This window comes from Mus musculus, chromosome 6 (genome assembly GCF_000001635.26).
Source record: "Mus musculus strain C57BL/6J chromosome 6, GRCm38.p6 C57BL/6J".
Classification (NCBI taxonomy): Eukaryota; Metazoa; Chordata; class Mammalia; order Rodentia; family Muridae; genus Mus; species Mus musculus.
The window spans coordinates 41,967,812-41,990,357 of record NC_000072.6 but is presented as its reverse complement, the minus strand read 5'-3'; the positions used below and the strand labels follow the sequence as shown (position 1 = coordinate 41,990,357).

The window sequence follows — 22,546 nt, the reverse complement described above, 5'->3', positions numbered from 1 at the left end:
TCTTGATTTTTGTTAGTAGGATTCTTACGTTTGCCTTTCGCCATCTGGTAATCTCTGAAGCTAGCTGTTTTAGTTGTCCCTGTTAAGAGCTTGTTCTTCATGTTACTCTGTTAGCCTCTATAAGCAGACCTGGAGGGTAGCACTCTCCTTAGTTTCAGTGGGCAGAGTATTCTCTGCAGGCAAGCTCTCTTCTTGCAGGGCAGGTACCCAGATATCTGGTGTTCGAACTAGACTCCTGGCAGAAGTTGTGTTCCACTCACTAGAGGTCTTAGGATCTCATGTGGAATCCTGTGTGGGCCCTTGCAGGTGTCAGGCGACTCTGCTGGCAAGGTAGCCCGGGGCTCGAGTCGAGCGGAAGGGACTTGTGTCCCAGATCAGGCCCGGGTAGCCTGCTTCCCTATGTACTGCAGTCTCAGGTTCCGCATGATTGGATTGGGGCAGGCGCTGTGTTCCACTCACCAGAGGTCTTAGGATCCCGTGGGGGGTCCCGTGTGGGCCCTTGCGGGTGTTGGGCAAGACTCTGCTGGCAAGGTAGCCCGGGGCTCGAGTTGAGCGGAAGGGCTGATCATGAGTTTTAAATTCAGGTTTTAAAATGGATTAATTTATTTTCATTTTATGTGTGTAAGTGGTGTGTGTCCCCAGAGTCCAAAAAGACTAGAATATGGTGTGAGATTCTCTGGAACTAGAGTGATGGATGGCTGTAAGCCAACTAGATTACTCCGAAGGAAAAACTGCTCTCTGTTTATTTCTGCCCTGAGACCTCAAGTCTCTCAAGGGTTAGATGCATCTTTTCTCACTGAGGCTAGACCACGCAGTCCTCTGCTGTATATCTGTCAGGGGCCTCATACCATCTAGTGTATGCTGCCTGCTTGGTAGCTCAGTGTCTGAGAGATATAGAAGGTCCAGGTTAGTTGAGACTGCTGGTCTTCCTATGGGGTTGCCCTCCTTCTCAGATTCTTCCAGCTTTTCCCTAATTCAATCACAGGTGTCCCCAGCTTCTGTCCATTGGCTGGGTGTAAGTATCTGTATCTGACTCTTTCAGCTGTTTGGCCTCTGGGAGGGCAGCCATGCTAGGCTCCTATCAGTAAGCACACCATAGCATCAGTAATAGTATCAAGTCCTGGAGCTTCCCCTTGAGCTGGATCCCAATTTGGACAAAAGTTACTTGTTATAGAACTGTTAAGGAAACTGAGTAAGAGGTGAAGATATTGGTACAGTTGAAGGAGAAAGTTGAAGACCAAGATGTGAAGATGGAGAAAATGTGAGTCTGTGCTTATTTGGGGCAAATGAGGCCTCATTGAGGAACAGTGCCCAGATACCTCACTACTAAAGTTCTTATACCTGGAAACTCATGTTGATCTGACCTTCTTGAAACTCCACCATTACTGCATGAGCTGGAGTTGATAGGTGGATGAATGTAGGGATATTGATTTATTTTATTATTCAGTATTAATGTTCTATAATGTGACATTATTATTAACCATCAGTTATGTTTACATTTGTTTCATTGCCACTTTATTTTCATTCTTCCAATTCTTATTCTTATTCCTAAATTTTCATTTTGTTTCTTTCTGAAGACCTTTAGCTCCCACTCACCAATCACCTTTGGCCCTATTACTTTAACCTTTAGAATAGAATCTGTAATACAGACATTACTAACATAATTTCTCTGAGCTTCAAATCTATGTATACTGAAATCTTAAAAGTATAATATTTAGTGCCATATTAAATCAATGAAATTTTTGTATGTATCTTTATTTCATGTTAAATCTCAATTACTCACTTACCATCCATCATACATGATGTATGCATGTTACTTATAATCATAAGTCTTTATGTAGTTATGTAGTTGATTTGGCTTATTTATCCTAGAAACTTTTTTTTCAACCACTAGTTTATTATTTGGTTGGTTTTTTTTTTTTTCAAAGATTTTTTAATTTTTTTATTAGATATTCTCTTCATTTACATTTAAAATGCTATTCCCTGTACTATTTTCTACTCCGAAAGTCCCCTATACACTCCCCCTGCCCTGCTCTCCAACCCACCCACTTCAGCTTCCTGGCCTTGGCATTCCCCTTTACTGGGGCACATAATTTTTGCAAGACCAAGGGCCTCTCCTCCCATTGACAGCCAATTAGGCCATCCTCTGCTACATATGCAACTAGAGAAATAAGCTCGCACCTGAAAAAATGTTCAACATCCTTAATAATCAGGGAAATGCAAATCAAAATAACATTGAGATTCCACCTCACACCAGTCAGAATGGCTAAGATCAAAAATTCAGGTGACAGCAGATGCTTGCAAGGATGTGGAGAAAGAGGAACACTCCTCCATTGTTGGTGGGATTGCAAGCTGGTACAACCACTCTGGAAATCAGTTTGGCAGTTCCTCATAAAAGTGGACATAATACTATCAGAAGATCCAGCAATTCCTCTACTGGGCATATACCCAGAAGATGTTGCAACTTGTAATAAGGACACATGCTTCATTATGTTTATAGCAGCCTTATTTATAATAGTCAGAAGCTGGAATGAACCCAGATGTCCCTCAACAGAGGAATGGATACAGAAAATGTGGTACATTTACACAATGGAGTACTACTCAGCTATTAAAAACAATAAATTTATGAATTTCTTAGGCAAATTATGGATCTGGAGGATATCATCCTGAGTAAGGTAACCCAATTACAGAAGAACACACATGATAGGCACTCACTGATAAATGGATATTAGCCCAGAAACTTAGAATATCCAAGATACAATTTGCAAAACACATGAAATTCAAGAAGAAGGAAGACCAAAGTGTGGATACTTCACTCCTTCTTAGAATGGGGAACAAAATACCCATGGAAGGAGTTACAGAGACAAAGTTTGGAGCTGAGATGGAAGGAAGGACCATCTAGAGACTGCCCTGCCCAGGGATCCATACCATATACAACCACTAAACCCAGACACTATTGCATATGTCAGCAAGATTTTGCTGGCAGGACCCTGATATAGCTCTGTCTTGTGAGGCTATGCCAGTGCCTGGCAAATACAGAAGTGGGTGCTCACAGTTATCTATTCGATGGAACACAGGGCCCCCAATGAAGGAGCTAGAGAAAATACCCAAGGAGCTAAATGGGGTCTTCAATCCTAGAAACTTACTTATGCAGTGAAAGTACTTTTGTCCTGAGTCAGTAGAAAATTCTGAAACACAAAATCACACTAAAATAAAAAACTCAATTTTTCTTGTATGGATACCTGAGTGAGCTCCAGTAGCCAAGTGTCAGGGAAATGTGTGTAAAGTTCAACACTTTACGCTGGGAAAATCCTCTGCCTGAAATGGCTAAACTTCCAGGAAAGGCCTTTTCATCCTCGTTCTCTGCTTCTCCTTCTTCAACTACTCCCCAGCCTAGTTGGCCCCCATATAGGAGTTCATTTTTGGTCCAACTTGAGACTTATCCTGTGAACAAGCACCAATTTCTGACACTATTAATGATAGTCTGTTTTGCTTGTAGGCAGGAATCTAGCATGGTTGTTCTCAGCAGCTGACTCAGACAAATGCAGACCCCCACAGCTAAACAATAGATGGAGCTCAGGAACTCTTATAGAACAGTAGGTAGAATGATTGTGGGCCCCAAAGAGGATAGAAACTCCACCCGAACACAAACCATATCAACTTACCTGGACTATTAGGGTTCTCAGAGATTGAACCACCAACTAAGAACATACACAAGCTGGACATAAAGCCCCCCTAAACATATATATTAGACATGAAGCTTGGTCTTCATATGGGTTCTGAACAATTACATCTGGGCTATACCAAAGGCTGTTGCCTGTATCTGGGATATATTCTTCTAGCTGGACTGCCTTGTCTAGACTCAATGGGAGAGGATGCACCTAGTGTCACAGAGAATTGATGTGCTAGGGTGGATGGATACCCAGGTGCCCTCTGCCCACTCTGAAAAGGAGGAGAGATAGGCACAAAGGAAGGTTTCTGGAAGGGGTGACCTGGAAGGGGACAGTGAGGCTATGCCAGTGCCTGGCAAATGTAAAGTGAATGTAGGTTTCAGGACGTAAAGTGAATAAGTAGAAATATATAGTAAAAAAAAAAAAAGAAAGAAAGAAACAGAAACCCATTTGTTTGTGCACTCAGGCAATGCATAAACACACTATAGTGGTAGCCATAATATAAATGCACAGGACCTGTAGGGTTAAAAGAGAGAAGAAAGTGATGTGTCAGCCAAAGAAAATGTTAAATCTAAAGTATCCTTGACAGAAAAACCAGGAAATCTGGTATTCCATGAAAAATCTAGCCTAGAATAATAGGAATAGAAGGAGGTAAACAATCCCATCTACAAGACACAGAAAATATTTTCACTGAAGACATGACAAGAACCCTTCCCCAACCTAAAGAAAGAAATGTCTATAAACATGCAAGAATGTTATAGAACACTAATTAGAAAATTCTCCCATTACATAATAATCACAAAAATATCTGCATAGCAATCCAAGAATATTAAACGTGGCACGGGGAAAGGGCCAGGTAACAAAAAAGGCTGACTTATCACATTTACACCCCACTTTTCAACAGAGACTCTAAAAGTAAGAATGATCTGGACAGATACCTTGAAACCTCTAAAAACAACAAGCAAACAAACAAACAAATAAGAATGCCAGCCTAGACTACTATACTCAGAAAAATTTCAGTCAACACAAATGGAGAAAACAAGAAGTTCCAAGACAAACTCAAGTGTAAAAAGTATCTATCCACAAATTCAGCCCTTTAGAAAGTTCTAGAAGAACTCCAACCCAAGGAAGATAAATATACCCAAGAAAACAAAGGAAAAAAGTAATTTCATACCAGCAAAAACAAGGGAGATGCACACACACACACACACACACACACACACATACACACACACACACACTAACATTGCCATCATCAAAATAACTGGTATTAACAATCACTAATCATTAATATCTCTCAACATAAGTAGAATCAATACCCTGCCACACCCACTCCAGTGGAGTTTTCGTGACAAGTCCAAAAGCTTGGCCACAGTTCTGAGGCAAAAAGTTTCATAGAAACTGGTCTCCTGGAGTCTTTGTCGTCCCATAACACAGATGTATTTCAGATTTGTCCTTGCCATAGTCAGTGAATTGTTCTGCGTGTTTTCCTTTAGTATTGTTTTATTATAGGTGCCCCCAAGGAATGATTTGACAAATCATTAGATTTGGTAAGTTAGATTGAACATTGCTTCCTGGCCTCCACCGATGTCCCAAAGTCCTAGGCAGTCCTTGAATAGACCCTGGGCTTGGAATTTAGTAAGAATGTTACTTATTCAGACGAAATGCCTCCAGTATTCAAATAAAAATAGTGAAAGAAATCAGGTATTGCAATCTACTAGATAGAGATAGAAATTTTAGGGCAAGTTTAACAAAGTAAGTTTAGAATTCTTATTATAGTCATGTATGGCAGACTACATAACTTAATAGAAGAAAGTTCGGTGGGTCCTTCTGGTAATGGAGGTTCCCACAAACATTTAGAATACAGCTGAGTCACTCCCATATACAGGAATTTACAATGGTTTAGGAAGAAGACTGGGCTGTGATTTAAGAAGGAACTAGAACATTGTGTTGTTCACCAAAAGGTCAGTGAGTACAGACCCTCCCTAGTACATACTTTCACTAGCCCAGAAGAATAGCATAGTTAGGTATTTACTAAGAGCTGACTGGTGGTTGGTTAAACAATAAATTAGAATTAGAACTATGGCTTGGGTGTGAAAGCCCTTGCCCCTGGGGCATAAAGACCTCATACCAGGCTTCTAAGAATAAGCTGACCTTAGATAGGGCTGACTTTGTCTCAGTTGTTACACTGTCTGGTTCCTTCTAGTCTTTATGTATGCATTCTTCTGTTTTGTGTAAATAGTCATTAAGAATTGGGTAACCTCAATGTTCCTTGGCTGATGTGTTACCTAACTTCCTTATTTTCTTCTGTAATACATGTCTGATGCTCGCTTTGAGAAATTACATTCAGATCAACATTCCCTTGTGCTCGTGTCTGTTTGTCACTTGCCAACTCCTTGTCCACCTGAGTATCAGGATCCTGATTTCTCCTGTAGGTTGACGGACTGACTAAGTCCAGTCCGTGGCAATTTCCCAATAAAAAGACACAGGTTATGGATGTGAAAGCAGGATCCATCATTCTATTACATAGAAGAAACACACCTCAGCAATGAAGATAGATATTACCATACACTAAAGGGCTGGAAATTTTTTTCCAAGCAAACAGACCCAAAAAGCAAGGTGAAGTAGCCATTCTAATATCTAATAAAATAGAATTTGAACCAAAATTAATCAAAAGATACACAGATGGATACTTAATACTCATCAAATGATAAATCTACCAAGATGATATAAAAAATTTGAAGGTATGAATTTCTAGCCAGAGAAGTAAGACAACTAAAGGAGATCAAGAGGATACAAATAGGAAAAAGGAGATATCAAAGTATTGCTATTCACAGATGATACGACAATATACATAAGTGACCTCCACAAATCTACCAGAACTACAACTGTAAACACCTTCAGCAAAATGGCTGGATATAAAATTAATTCAAACAAATCATTATCTCTCCTTAATACAATGACTGAAGTGGACACTTAAGTATTCTTGAGGGCTACACTGAGAAACCCTGTCTCAAAAACGAATCCCCCCCCAAATAAAAAAAGTGTTCATGGAGAGACTGTTGTATTGGATGGTGGTTTGTTGGGGAAAACATGTGAAGGGATGTTTTCCTTAAGTGAACACAGGTGAAAGACTAAGGCAAAATCATGAAGGAATGCTTCACTAAAGCAGACACAGGAAAGAGGATGTTCTGCTGAACCAAACACTTAAAAGGACACATGATGAGGGATTCCTTGATAACAGCATGAATGTATTGGTCAACCTTCCAGTGTGTAGTTCCAGTCCATTTGTCAGGACTCTGCAGAATAGGATTGATTGGATGCACACATGCTGAGGCAAGAAATGGCTGCGGAAAGGCCTTTGGAGGGCATGTGATGTTTGGAGAGTATAAATAAGACTCTTCAATGTGGTGATGGGGACAGAGGTCGGCTTGCTGATATAGCTAGATGTGCAGTTTTGTGGGTCTAGCCTCTTCACTGATCTTCCCTTCCCTGAGAGAGTCACAGAAAACTTTTGCTGTTGTTTCTGTTGATTCCCTCCTACTGAGTCGAGCTTAGGTTAAAGCCTGGGTGTCTCTGCTAGGTCATGTCACCACTGTTACTAATTCCACTCCACTGAACTATACTGCTGGTGTATCTGTGAAGTGTTTGTGAGTGGATTGAGCTGCCACTGACTGCTATCCTGTGAACTGAACTGCCAATTTCCAGACAACACAAAAGGGAATTACTCCAAAGAACTTCTCTAAGTCCACTTCCCCAATATACTTTCTTTTCCACTACATCTGGTGGGTGGTAGGCCAGAAGGGAGGTTAAAACATTTAAGAACTATAATTAAAAATAGGTTTTTCAAAAATTCAAGTCACAAATGATAAACAGGTTGAGAATGAATTTAGGAAAACAACACCCTTCACAATAACAACAAATAATAGGAAATACCTTGATTTAACTCTAACCTAGCAAGTGAAAAATCTGTATGACAAAAACTTCAAGTCATTGAAGAAATAAATTAAGGAATATATCAGAAGATGGAAAATTTTCTATGCTCATGGATTGGTAGAAATAACAGTGAAAATGGCCATCTTACAAAAATCACTTTACAGATTCAATTCAATTTCTAGCACAATTTTTCTTTGTGATGTTTTTAATATGATATTGTATTTATTTAGTGGTATTCACATGGAAGGGCATATAAAGTTTTTTTTTTTTAATGTGCTCTCTCTCTAAACCATGTGGGCTCCAGGGACTGAATTTGGGCTGTCAGGTTTGTTGGTAATAGCTTTCACTATTGCCACAGAGGTACCATTGAGCTACCTCTCCAGCCTAAGTTCTGTAGGATTCTTAACTGTCAGTGTTGTGCCTGGAGAGTTTCAGGTTTTGGTGATTTTTGTTTGTTTGCTTGCTTGCTTATTTGTTTATTTTATAGTTTTGGGGATTCGACCCTGGACTTTGCACATGATAGGCAAGCATTGCCTATTGGCTGCATGCCCATGTCAGAAGTCACAGTTTTCTCTTCATGACTATATCACTGTATATTAGACTTTCTCCCATGTATTTTTGTAACTACAGAAGATCTTAGCCTACAGAAGAATATCATATAGTTAATACTTCAAAGTAGGGAGTTTGGCAATACAAAGCCTCGGCATGCAAGGCAGTCTTGAACACAGGGCAGCAGTATGCCAAGAGGAAATTCAGAGTAGAATGTCAGAAGGAGCACTGGATGGTTTAATGATAGCTAGAACATAATAGTTCACATGCAAATGCCAAAAGCCAGGGTGAAAAAATATTTTTTAGTCCACATTAAGCCACATTTAAGAATTAGAAACTTTATTATTGTATAGCTATGTAGGAATATGAATTCTACCCCTAGTATCTTGGTGAATTCTATCAATTGCATAAGTTTTTTTTTCCAGTAATTCCTAAAAATACTATTTGACTTATGCTCAAGATCATAGATAAAAGAAAAAGAACCCAATGATACCAAAACAACAACAACAATAACAACAACAATAACAACAACAACAGCACCCTTTTGATTATTGTCATGTTGTTCCACATTTAATCAACCTATGGACTACATAAACTACAGTGTATGAGTCTATTATTTCAGCTAGAAAATTTTCCATCTGACTAAAGACCATTGAAACTACGTTAACTTTGCTTTTTTAAATTAAATTCATTGATTTTTTTTAAAAATTAATTTATTTTTTACACTCCATATTCCATTCACTGCCCCCCATCCACCCTCTGACTGCTTCACATCCCACACCTCCTCCCCACTCCATCCCCATCTCCATGTGGATGCCCACAGCCCCCAGCTCCCTTGACCTCTTAACTCCCTAGGGCCTCCAGAGTCTTGAGGTTTAGGTGCATCATCTCTGAATGAATACAGACCCAGAAGTCCTCTAGTGTATGTGCGTTGGGGACCTCATATTAGCTGGTGGATGCTGTCTGTTTGGTGGACCAGTATTTGAGAGATCTCAGGGGTCCAGATTAATTGAGACTGGTGGTCCTTCTACAGGATCATCCTGCTCCTCAGCTTCTTTCAGCCTTCCCTAATTCAACAACAGGGATCAGTTTCTTCTCTCTCTTGGTTGGGTGCAAATATCTTCATCTGACTCTTTCATCTGCTTGTTGGGTCTTTCGGAGGGCTGTCATGATAGATCCCTTTTTGTGAGCTCTCCATAGTCTCAGTAATAGTGTGAGGACTTGGAGCCTCCTCTTGAGCTGGATCCCACTTTGGATCTATTGCTGGACCTTCTTTTCCTCAGGCTCCTTTCCATTTCCATCCCTGTAATTCTTTCAGACAGGAACAAATATGGATCAGAGATGTGACTGTGGGATGGCAACCCCATTCCTCACTTGATGATTTATTCACTTTACAACCTGTGTCAACCCTTCCTCTCCTCCCAGTGACCCCTCATGTAAGTCCTCCCCCCATTCCCTTTAGAAGGGAAAGACCCTCTCTGGGTGTCAAACCCCATCCCATCCCAATCTCACCTTCCCACTCCACTCTCTGACCCATAGCAGCTTTATTTATAATAACCAGAATCTTCAAACAACCCAGATGTCCCTGGGCTGAAGAATGGATGAGGAAAATGTATTACATCTATGTAGTGGAGTACTATCCAGGTATCAAAAACAAAGATATCATGAATTTTTAAAACAAATGGATGGAACTTGAGAATATCACCCTGAGTAAGGTAAACCAAACGCAAAAGAATATGCATGGTAAGGTTAAGTACTCATTTATAGATGGATATTAGCCATAAAATACAACAAGAAACACATGCTAAACTTCAAAGACCCCCCACCACCACCAAAAAAAAAAAAAAAAAAACAGGATAGCGAAAACTATTCTCAACAATAAATTAACTTCTGGTAAAGTCACCATCCCTGACCTCAAGCTATACTACAGAGCAATCATCATAAAAACTGCATGGTATTGGTAGAGTGACAGGCAGGAAGATCAATGGAATATAATTGAAAACCCAGAAATAAACCCACATACCTACTATACTCATATGATCTTTCACAAAGGAACTAAAACAATCCAGTGGAAAAAAAGACAGCATTTTCAACAAATGATGTTGGCTCAACTGGCATTTAGCATGTAGAAGAATGCAAATCAATCCATTCTTATCTCCTTGTACAAAGATCAAGTCTAAGTGGATCAAGGACCTCTACATAAAATCAGACACACTGAAACTTATAGAGGAGAAAGTGGGAAAGAGCCTCGAACACATGGGCACAGGGAAAAATTTCTTGAACAGAACACCATTGGCTTATACGCTAAGATCAAGAATCAACCAATGGGACCTCATAAAATTGCAAAGCTTCTGTAAGGAAAAGGACACTGCCAATAGGACAAAAGGGCAACCAACAGATTGGAAAAAGATCTTTACCAATCCTACATCTGATAGAAAGCTAATATCCAATGTATACAAAGAACTCAAGATGGTAAACATGAGAGAACCAAATAACCCTATTAAAAATGGGGTATAGACCTAAACAAAGAATTCTCAACTGGAGAATACAGTAAGGGTGAGAAGCACCTAAAGAAATGTTAATATCCTTAGTCATCAGGGGAATACAAATCAGAACATCCCTCAGATTCCACCTCACACCAGTCAGAATGGCTAAGATCAAAAACTCAGGGGACTGCAGATGCTGTTAAGGATGTGGAGAAAGAGGAACACTCTTCCATTGTTGGTGGGATTGCAAGCTGGTACAACCACTCTGGAAATCAGTTTGGCAGTTCCTCAGAAAACTAGACATTGTCCTACCTGAGGACACAGCAATACCACTCCTTGGGCATATATCAGAAGATGCTCCAACATGTAATAAGGTCACATGCTCTACTATGTTCACAGCAGCTTTATTTGTAATAGCCAGGAGCTGGAAAGAATCCAGATGTCCCTCAACAGAGAAATGGATACAGAAAATGTGGTACATTTACACAATGGAGTACTGCTCAGCTATTAAAAACAATGAATTCATGAAATTCACAGGCAAATGGATGCAACTAGAAAACTTCATCCTGAGTGAAGTAACCCTATTAGAAAAGAACATACACGGTATGCAGTCAGTTAAGTGGATCTTAACCCAGAAGCTTGGAATACCCAAGGTGCAATTCACAGACCACATGAAGTTCAAGAAGTTAGAAGACCACAGTGTGGTTATTTCGGCCCTTCTTAGAAGGGGAGCAAAAGTCCCACGGAAGGAGATACAGAGAGAAAGTGTGAAGCAGAGACTGAAGGAAAGGCCACCCAGAGACTGTCCCACTTGGGGACCCATCTGATATACAGTTACCAAACCCAGACTCTATTGTGGATGCCAACAAGTGCTTGCTGACAGGAGCCTGATATAGTTGTCTCCTGAGAGGCTCTGCCAGTGCCTGACAAATACAGAGGTAGTTATTCTCAGCCTACCATTGGACTGAGCACAGGGTCCCTAGTGGAGGCACTAGAGAAAGGACCGAAGGAGCTAAAGGGGTTTGCAGCCCTATAGGTGGAACAACATTAAGAACCAACCATTGCCCCTAGAGCTCCCATGGACTAAACCACCAATCAAAGAGTACACATGGAGAGACCCATGGCTCCAGCTGCATATGTAACAGAGGGTGGCCTTGTTGGATATCAGTGGGAGGAGAGGCACTTGGTCTTGTGAAAGCTCGATACCCCAGTGTAGGGAAATGCTACTATAGGGAATCAGGAGTGGGTGGGTTGGTGAGCAGGGGGAGGGGGAGAAAATAAGGAGTCTTCAGAGGGGTAACCAGGAAATTGGATTACATTTGAAATGTAAATAAAGAAAATATCTAATTAAAAAAGAAAAAAGAAGGAAGACACAAGTGAGGATTCTTGAATCTCACTTAAAATGAGAAATAAAAGTCGTAAGAGGCAGAAGGAGGGAGGGACACAGTGGGAGAAGAGACAGGTAGAGGAATGGAGAGGTGTTCAGGATCAGGTGTGAAGATGGACAGGACAGATGACTAGATAACCATAAGAATAAATAGAGCTGAACAAAGAATTCTCACCTGAGGAATACCGAAGGGCTGAGAAGCACCTGAAAAAATGTTCAACATCCTTAATCATCAGGGAAATGCAAATCAAAACAATCCTGAGATTCCACTTCACTCCAATCAGAATGGCTAAGATAAAAATTCAGGTGACAGCAGATGCTGGCAAGGATGTGGAGAAAGAGGAACACTCTTCCATTGTTGGTGGGATTGCAAGCTTGTACAACCACTCTGGAAATCAGTCTAGCAGTTCCTCAGAAAATTGGAAATAGTACTACCGGAGGATCCAGCAATACCTCTCCTGGGCATATCCAGAAGATGTCCCAACCGGTAAGAAGGACACATGCTCCACTATGTTCATAGCAGCCTTATTTATAATAGCCAGAAGCTGGAAAGAACCCAGATGCTCCTCAACAGAGGAATGGATACAGAAAATGTGGTACATTTACACAATGGAGTACTACTCAGCTATTAAAAAGAATGAATTTATGAAATTCCTAGGCAAATGGATGGACCTGGAGGGCATCATCCTGAGTGAGGTAACCCAATCACAAAGGAACTCGCACAATATGTACTCACTGATAAGTGGATATTAGCCCAGAAATTTAGGATACCCAAGATATAAGATACAATTTGCTAAATGCATGAAATTCAAGAAGAATGAAGACCAAAGTGTGGACACTTTGCCCCTTCTTAGAAATGGGAACAAAACACCCATGGAAGGAGTTACAGAGACAAAATTTGGAACAGTGACGAAAGGATGGACTATCTAGTGATTGCCATATGCAGGGATCCGTCCCATAATCAGCTTCCAAATGCTGACACCATTGCATACATTAGCAAGATTTTGCTGAAAGGACCCAGATATAGCTCTCTTGTGAGACTATGCCGGGGCCTAGCAAACACAGAAGTGGATGATCACAGTCGGCTATTGGATGGATCACAGGGCCCCCAATGGAGGAGCTAGAGATAGTACCCAAGGAGCTAAAGGGAACTGCAACCCTATAGGTGGAACAACAATATGGAGTTCTTGTCTCTTGCTGCATATGTATCAAAAGATGGCCTAGTCAGCCATCACTGCAAAGACAGGCCCAATGGACTTGCAAACTTATATGCCCCAGTACAGGGGAACCCCAGGGCCAACAAGGGGGAGTGGGTGGGTAGGGGGTTGGGGGGGTGGGTATGGGGGACTTTTGGGTTAGCATTGAAAATGTAAACGAGGAAAATACCTAATTAAAAAAAAAGAATAAATAGAAATCTGCAACTGATTGGTAGGGGAGGTGGATGGGCAACTTCAGGACACAACAGAGATCTGGGATAAGGGGGGTGTCTGAAAATCAATGAGGGTAACCTTAGCTGTGACTCACAGCACTGGGGATATATTACCTGAAGAAGCCACCTCCTGTAGCCAGTCAGGATTCCTAGTAGAATGAAAGAAACACCAACCCACCCACAAAAAATTTTTACTACAAAGTATCCTGTCTAAAAGGAATGCAGGCATGGGGAATGGAGCAGAAACTGTAGGAATGGTCAACCAATAACTGACCAACTTGAGACCTAGCCCTACTGGCAACCACCAATCCCTGACTCTATTAATAAAACTCTATTATGGTTGCAGACAGGAGTCTAGCATGGCTGTCCTCTGAGTAGTAGCTCCACCAAGCAGCTGACTGAAACAGATGCAGAGACCTACGCCAAGCATTGGATAGAGCTCAGGGACTCATATGCAAGAGTTGGGGGAAGAACTGAGGGTTCCTCAGTGGGTAGGAATTCCACAGGAAGACCAACAAAGTCACCTAGCTTGGACCACCACCAATGAGCATATCTAGGCTGAACTTAAGTCACCCCATGCATATGTATCATATGTGTAGCTTGGTCTTCATGTGGGTTCTAAACACTGTAGCCTGTCTGTAGGATATATTCTTCAAGCTGTGCTGACTTGTCTGGCCTTTGTGGGAGAGGATGTGCCTATCTCTGCAGAGATTTGATATGCCAGAGTGAGGAGGATACACAATGAGGGTCTCCATACTCATAGAGGAGAAGGGGGTAGGGGTGTTGGGAAGGGGTGACCTAGGGGAGGGTCGTCGATCGAGATGTAAATTTAAAAAGTAAGGAAATAAAGCCACATGACCAATGTAAAAAAAATTAACAAGGTGACACAAACAATAATCAAAGAAAAAAGTAGCCTAAGTGATAAAGAACAAAATAACTGAAGCAAAATCTTTAATTTGGAGCTTCAGTTGCAGATTTGGTCACTGAGCTCAAATACAAGACACTTGAATTGTTATTGAAAGAAATGGCGTAAAAAATAAGAAGGCTTAGGAGATTTATCAAGACACCACCAAGTTACCAAAAGTTTATTTGAGGGACATTTCATTACAAAATAGAGTACAATAACAGAAAATACATTTAAAGAAGCAAGGGTTCAAGTTTTTCTAAATTTCCTGAAGGATGATAATTGATACAAGACACTGTGCAGTCTTCACCCAAATTCATCTCAATGATGAAATCACCAACATATATCATGATCAACCATAAAAATAAAAAACAAAAGTTTGGAAAGCAACAAGATATATTTAAAAGAAAAACATCAAATTTAAGTTATATATGTAGTAGCACTCAGTTGACTTCTCATCAAAAACCTGCAAGAAGTCTGAAAGAGCTGAGGTATATGTAAAAAGGTCTGAAGTAAATGAAATGGAAAAAACGTCAAACTAAGAGTCTTTATCTGAATAAATAGCCCTTACAATGTTAGGGAGACTTTGATGGCTCACTTCTTCAACCTTAGCTCTTGAGAGGCTCAGGCATAAAGATTGCCAAAACATGGATACCAGCTTAAGTTACAAAGTAAGACTTATGTTATCACTTTGTACTGAAATTCCCTCTTCTCATTTTCCCATAGCTGGAAATTTGGAGCATATAAGAATACCTATATGCTCGGCTTCCTTAGATGGATTAAGTTTCTGATGCAGTGTAGGAGATCCTGTCTACCCATATTTACCTGTCTATGCTTAGGCTACTGGAGAAAATTCTATCACCAACTTTATGACATCCAATTCAGAAAGTCCAGGCAGTAACTAGGTTAGGTATAGGAGGATGTGGGTAGGGAGAAGTGGAGGAAGCCAAGTGTGAGTGTGAGGGTTGCTGGCTTGGGATATGGATGGGTTTGTGCAACTTTTAGCTGCATAAGCCTTTACTACAATACTGTTTCTGTGTGTCTCCACTGTCAGTGCAGGTAAAGACCTGTTGCTCTGAGCATTATGCGAGGGTATCAAGTTCTCTGTGTACTTCCCGTGACTCTGGTTCCCTTTCTGTTAAAGGCAATAGCTGAGGATGGGAGAGAAAATAAGCAGACTGGAATTCGTGGCATAAATTTTGAAAGCATAGCTATTAAGTGGCACTTTATCCTTGATAAAGAGAGAAAAAAGTACCATGGGAAACAGAGTAGAATCACAACTAGGAATATACTGAAAGATCAGGTATGTGTTTAAAGCATTTTACAAAATAGTGTCAGACCACTGTCCAAAAGCTTTCCTGATTAAAGAACTCCCACAGTGTCCCCTTTTTTCAAATTCACACTTGGCATCACTCAAGATCTTGAATTTTCTTAAAATTTTTTAATGGAAATTTGACTTTTATTTTTTTATTAGATATTTTCTTTATTTAAATTTCAAATGTTATCCTCTGTCCTAGTTTCCCCTCTGAAAATCCCCTATCCCTTATCCCCTCCCCCTGCTTCCCAATCCACCCACTCTCATTCTTGTCCTGGCATTCCCCTATACTGGTATATTGAACCTTCACAGGACCAAGGGCCTCTCCTCCCATCGATGACCGACTAGGCCATCCTGTGCTACATATACAGCTACAGCCACAAGTTCCACCATGTGTTTTCTTTGACTGGTGGTTTGGTTCCAAGGAGCTCTGGGGGTACTGGTTAGTTCATATTGATGTTCCTCCTATGGGGTTTCAGAAAAAAAAGTTTAAATTTCTGGAGGTCCTATATGTAGTATAGTGATTATAGATAACACATACCATACTGTATACATAAACTAAAATAGGTCCTAAGTATTCTCACCATTACAGATTAACTAAATAAATTTAAGGATATGTTAATCATATTTATTATTATGATTCTTCTTAGTGTATACATATACAGAGTCATGTTATTCATCATACACAAACACACACACACACACATATATATTTGTGTGTATGTATATTTGTGATATATATATATACATATATATATATATATATATCACATTTTATATTGTTGTTTTGCAATTTGTTTTAATTTTCAATTTAAATATACATGTCTGTGATGGTTTGTATATACTTGGCCCAGGGAGTGGCACAATTAGGAGATGTAGCTTTGAGTAGGTGTGGCCGTGTTGGAGTAGGTGTGTCATTGTGGGCATGGGCTTTAAGACTCTAGTCCTAGCTTCCTGAAAGTCAGTCTTCTCCTAATGGCCTTCAGATGAAGGAGTAGAACTCTCAGCTCCTCCTGTACCAAGCCTGTCTGGACACTGCCATGCTTCCATCTTGATGATAAAGGACTGAACCTCAACCATAAGCCAGCCCCAATTAAATATTGTCTTTATATTTTAAAAAAAAAGATCCTAAATTTTCCTTACTTCAGGAAAATCAAAATCATAACACAGAAGATAATGTGGCATCCAAATGCACAATAAACTCTGAGTGTTTTTCAGACCCGTAGATGAAAAGAAGAAAGGTATCGGTCAGAAAGTGTAGAGGGATAGCTGGGTATAGTTAAATTGTCATGGTAGAAGAAGTTGAAATATTTCCTCAGTTCTACTTTGAATTTTTGGTATTACTCTGCAAACAATTGCTTATTCTGCCTAGGGCCATTTTTTCTTCTCTGTTAAGTGGTGAAACCTGGTCCTGACCTCACTCACTAGTATTTAAAAGTTTATCATATAATTTTTGTGAATGTGTCCTGGGAAAACAGTGCTAAAGAAATCTTTGCCTAGCTGGGCAGATACAGTAGTAATTTCTGGGGGTAGGTGGGAATTCAGACAGTTCATTGTGAAGTTGTATTAGTTTATTTATCACAGATATTTTACCACATTGTTCCTTTCACAGTATTTTATTTTACTAGAGAGATACATACAGTAAAGTAATATTCTCCCAGTAGTACCTTGGTGACTCGGATCTATTCAAGCAAGTCCTTCCAGTTTATTCTATTTCAAGCAATTTATATAAAGTATACCTGAGGTAGATAGTTACTAGGTGTTGGGTATTATCATCATTACATATGTCCTTTTCTGAAAAAACTTCCACCTTCATTTGTAGGACAGCATTCTCTAAGAAAGGACAGAAGAAGTGTTAACTCATGAACCCAACATATCTTCATCCACACCCCTTCCTAAATTTCACATACTGGGGTTGACTTTCTGTCTGTGAGGTAGAATTGCTATTTGAGCTCCCTTCCTGTTCTTTTAGCTCCCTCTCTCCTCTCATCGCCTTCCTATTTGGTTTCTCATCAGTACTCCAGAATCATCTCCATTTTCTTCCTGTTAAAACATGGTTTGTTTTATTCTCTTTCTATTCTGAAACATCCTGACATTAACTTTTATCTGAAATTCATAAGCGGGTGGGAAATGCTCTCACTTACCAGAGACATGAACGTTCCAGAAGAATTTGGCAGAAGTACACACACAAGCAAGAGGGATTTCAGGAGTAGAAAGGTACTTGATATTTGGATTGTCCTCAGTACTGATTTCTATCTGAAGGAAAGAAAGTGAGGAAGGTTTAAATAGTGTTAATATAGAGAAGGCAGCCCGAGATAGATCATTAAAAAAATTAAACAATTCTCAGGGCACTGTGGGAAGGAAGGACTAATCATTTCCTATTATTTATGAGCATATACTAGATATTTAACATGTTTTCTGTAACTTGTGTGACAAATTCACTTTAGACCCCATGTAGAAGGAAACCACTGATGTACTTGTTTATTTGTTTTGTTGGGGTTATTTTGGCATGGTGATCGACTGAAACATAAAAAAAAAAACTTGTTAGAAGTTGTCAGATAGTATATTTTTTCCAGATAATGACGTGAAATGTCCCTGGCCCCCGCCCCGTGTGTGTGTGTGTGTGTGTGTGTGTCTGAGTATGTTTAACTCATGAGCTGGTTTGTGGGATGGATTAGTAAGCTCTTTATTTTAGTATTGTGAGGTTCAAAGAATATTGTCCATGTTATGTTTACGTTGTTAGTTGGCTTTCATCTAGCCTGAGGCTGAAAATCTACAAATCAGAGTCAATGGGGGAATGATACAAACCTCTCCAGATCTAAGAATGGTTTTAAAGCAGGTGACACCAGGTTTTCTACTCTGTTATGCTGAAATAAGCATGACAGAGACTAACAAGCAACCAGACTTTATAACCCAGACTCTCTGACTTCAATTTTCTAGCTTTGTGATGCTATTGTTACACTGTGTTTTATTTCTGTAGCTGTGAGATGAAAGAGTTGATACTTTTATCCTTTCTGTGAGATTGTGAGTCTATGAACCTTATTTTTTTTAAAAAAATAAAAGACAACTTTTTTATTAGATGTTTTCTTCATTTACATTTCAAATGCTATCCCCAAAGCCCCCTATACCCTCCCTTCGCCTTGCTCCCCAACCCACCTACTCCTACTTCCTGGTTCTAACATTCCTCTGTACTGGTGCATATGAGGACAACATTTAATTAGGGCTGGCTTACAGGTTCAGAGAATCAGTCCATTATCATCAAGGCAGGAAGCATTACAACATCCATGCAGGCTTGAAGCTGGAGAAGGCGCTGAGAGTTCTACACCTTGTTCCAACAGGAACCAGGAAAAGTCTGAATTTCTCTTCTCTACTGGCCAGAGCTTGAACTTAGGACCCTCAAAACCCACCCCCACAGTGATGTACTTCCTCTAATGAGGCTATACCTAGGTCCTCCATCAATGCCATACCTTCTAACAATGCCATTTCCCTCTCTGAATTTTGAAAATTATTATTTTAGACTTAAAATAGCAAGTTTATATTGCAAATAGAAACAGTCACAGCTTGAGAAATTTTGACTATTTTAGACATTGGTTTTCCTCATCCAAAAGATATAAATCTTTAAGTCAATGGTCAGATATAAGTAATGACTTCTACATAATTTACTATTTTATAAACCAAATAGAGAGAACTTCAGGGTTTCGGTCCAATACCAGATCAAAAGCATTTCTAGCATTATTTTTATTTCTGTAAATATCTGTGACTCTAAATTTGCCTATATGAGCAAAGATAACTCTTATGTAATCTACTCAACGTATAGGGAATACCCTAACCCCCCACCCCAAACAATTTCAGCATCGTTGAATTTTTGGTGATATGCCAAGACTACTATCTTATACCAGATGGTTTACAGGATATTCTAACAAAAGGAGGGCATTCTGTGAGCCATGTCTAGGAAAGGAAAAACAGGAATACTTTTAAAATAGATGTCACATAATATGGATCATAAGAACTGTAGGGTCCACAATTCAAGTATAATATTGGGTTTACTCTGTTTAAGAGGAAAAATGGTATTCGTTTTTTAAACAAATATCAAAGACTGTTGACTTTACCTATTAAGACTTTTGAAAAAACTATTCATTTCACTTCCTTTTTGTAATAATTTTAAAATTCAGTTTTTTGAAAAAAAGATTTACTTAGCTTTATTTTATGTCAGTAGGTGTGTGTGAGCAATGTCCACCCAGACCAGAGTTGGTGTCAGATGTCCTGTAATAGAACTTACGTATAGCTGTGAGCTATCAGTGGTACTCAGAAAAACCAAGAAGTGCTCTCAACCCCTCAATCATATCTCTAGCCCTCAAACCTTCTTTTTGTTTCTCCTTTCTAAGAGGCAAATGTGGAAAAAATGTTAAAGAAATTTAGCAGGAAGTGAAGAGTTTGGAACAAGTGAAGATGAAATTAGACCCAGGATTAAAGTTGGGTACAATGTGTGTCTGTAACCCTCATATTGAGGGACAGTGCACAGTCACTTGCTAAATATGTTGATCTCTACCTTCTGGACTCTCTATCATAACTTCATCAGCAGGTGAATGGAGGTGGGACCATGAGTCTAGTAGAGTGTCCTAGTCACTGCCACTAAGCCAATGGTAATTTGGATAATTAACATTTTCCTTGATTTTTCACTCTTCCTATAACTTTTTCCTCTAAATGTTCATCATGTTTCAATGTGAAGACCCTTATCCAACAGTTGAAATTCCTTACTCACCAATCTTCTTCAAAACACTATTACTTCACTATTAGAAAATAATTTGTAATGCATACATTTGTAACAAAATTTCTCTGACATTCAAACCTATGCACATAGAAATACTAAAAGGGCAGCATTTAACACAATATCAACATTACTATATTATCTTTATTATGATACTTTTCTTTATTATGATATTTCTCAATTATTCACTCACCCCCAAGCATTTATCCACATTGTTTGTAACTGTGAGTTCTACTATAACTTCATTTGTCCTGTTTGTCTGAGAGAGTCTCCTGTTGAGTGAAAGTGACTTGTTTCTATAAGAGTAGAAGAGGCAGAAAAACAAAATCATATTACTGTCCAACACTCATGTTTGTGTATAAATGGGCAGAAAGAGCTCCATGGGCCAATCATTGGAAGACCTGGTTTTCCAGCCAACACACATATCCAACAGGAAGAAACAAATGGAGGTAAGAAGATAAGGTCACAGTGCTGCTTACGTACTGAATGTGGAAACCTAGGCTAGCAAAACTATGTTTACTTTGTTCCCAGTTAGCATTGCATGGGGGAGATTCATGACTTCACAGTCCACATTTATGCATTCCCCTTTCTATATTCTTTCTAAACTTATCAATAAGCTCTCCAAGGCTTTATTCCTTCCAAAAGTAGAAGTGGTAGAAGAATACTATACTCTCAGAATTTGCTGAAGCCATCATATGGATCAATAGAGCTTCACAGTAACAATTGATTCACCTCAATATTGTTTTCTTCAGTGGAGCACTCTTTAGATCTGGAGTAAGGAACATCTAAAGTTCTAGTTGACAAAAGTTAGATTCCCAATTCTGAAATTCCCAAGTTTTTATATTATTCCCACTCTGATAGAAATGTTCTTTTTGGCATATAAAATTTCCCAATATAAACCTCCATGGATTTACTACCATGTGGAAAATTCTCCTTTCTCACATGATTCTGTATACTGTTAGTGGATTCTTATTTCTCCCTGTAACTTAATGCTTTCCTCTTGTCAAAGCCACAGAACCCATTACATACCATTATCTCTTTGCAGGAGTTGTAGTCTGTTATTTCTTTCCATTTTTTGTTATAGACTTAGAGAATAGTTTTATCTGTGTAAAGGAACAGGTATAGAAAGAGTGGTGTACACTAACAAGATTCTGAATTTTTGTTTGTTTAAACAAATCTGCTCCAGGTGTGGTTAAAAGAGACCTACATATTAGAGCTGATAAAGGCATTCACCTTTATTGTACAATTTAGATCAATTTCCAATGGGTAATTTCTCTCTCTCTCTCTCTGTATGTGTGTGTGTGTTGTGTCAATATGTCCACTCTGACATGAGTAGAGTCTTGAATATATAATCCTTTGCTTCTATACTCGACATTGAGAATTAGAAGTGACTTACATGCTATTCATAGCTTATCCCCAAAAGGGCCAAGTTTATTTCTCTCCTCATAATTATGATGATGAAAATTATACTGTAATCTAGGCAAAAAGTCAGTTTGTACACAATATTTTAATTGTCATCTTGTCATTTAATATCAGGACAGAAGGGTATCAATTAGAAGCTACATGTTGCCTCAGAGGTTAAAAAAGTGAGACTCAGAGCCACAAGTTGTAAGAATCCAAAGTGTCACTGTCTAGTGGGAGCAGATTTTAGGAAGGCAGTGAGGAAAAAGTAGAGCCTTACCTATTGTCTTGACCATAGGCAGTCTCCAGAAGTAGGCTCAGAATCAGGAGCATGACTCCTCCAGTCTGCTGGAGAATTTGAAGAGAAGCCATGCTGTAAGAATTGATGCCTTGCTGTCTTAAACCCAGATCTCTCCTTTTATTTGCAGAAGGAACACAATGAAGCAGATGGGAAGGTCTACTGAGCTAAAATCATCATAGGTTGGGATCCCTTCCACTGACCTCTTGTTTGTTTTTCTATAGCAAAGGTCAATATCCAGCTGGAACTTCAAAATGGAGTATGGTGAATAAGAAATGAGGTTTTCTTTTTCGTCAGTATGAGATTAAAATGTTCATAGATATTCACACAGATACAATTACATTTTTTTCTAAACAAGATTAGTTTTTATTTATCCTTTGCTTCCTAAACCGCCCTTGCTGT

At 39.4% G+C, this 22,546-nt stretch overlaps 1 protein-coding gene across 1 annotated transcript; it reads right to left on the bottom strand.

Annotated features, from left to right (window-relative positions):
* Positions 1–17,267: 17,267 nt before the first annotated feature.
* On the bottom strand, positions 17,268–22,218 carry Sval3 (seminal vesicle antigen-like 3). Its single transcript, NM_001003952.1, has 4 exons — positions 22,127–22,218; positions 20,639–20,741; positions 17,822–17,933; positions 17,268–17,510 (listed from the first exon to the last, which is right to left on the bottom strand). The coding sequence occupies exons 1-4, from the start codon at positions 22,216–22,218 to the stop codon at positions 17,383–17,385; spliced, it is 435 nt and encodes a 144-aa protein (NP_001003952.1). The 3' UTR covers positions 17,268–17,382.
* Between the last annotated feature and the right edge of the window lie 328 nt (positions 22,219–22,546).

Excerpts from the sequence above, each read along its gene's own strand:
- Sval3 (NM_001003952.1), bottom strand. The coding sequence starts at position 22,218 with ATGGCTTCTCTTCAAATTCTCCAGCAGACTGGAGGAGTCATGCTCCTG. Across the intron at positions 20,742-22,126 it reads GCCTATGGTCAAGACAATAG|AAACAAGTCACTTTCACTCA; the intron begins GTAAGGCTCTAC and ends CTACTCTTATAG. Across the intron at positions 17,934-20,638 it reads ATGTGGATAAATGCTTGGGG|ATAGAAATCAGTACTGAGGA; the intron begins GTGAGTGAATAA and ends TCTTTCCTTCAG.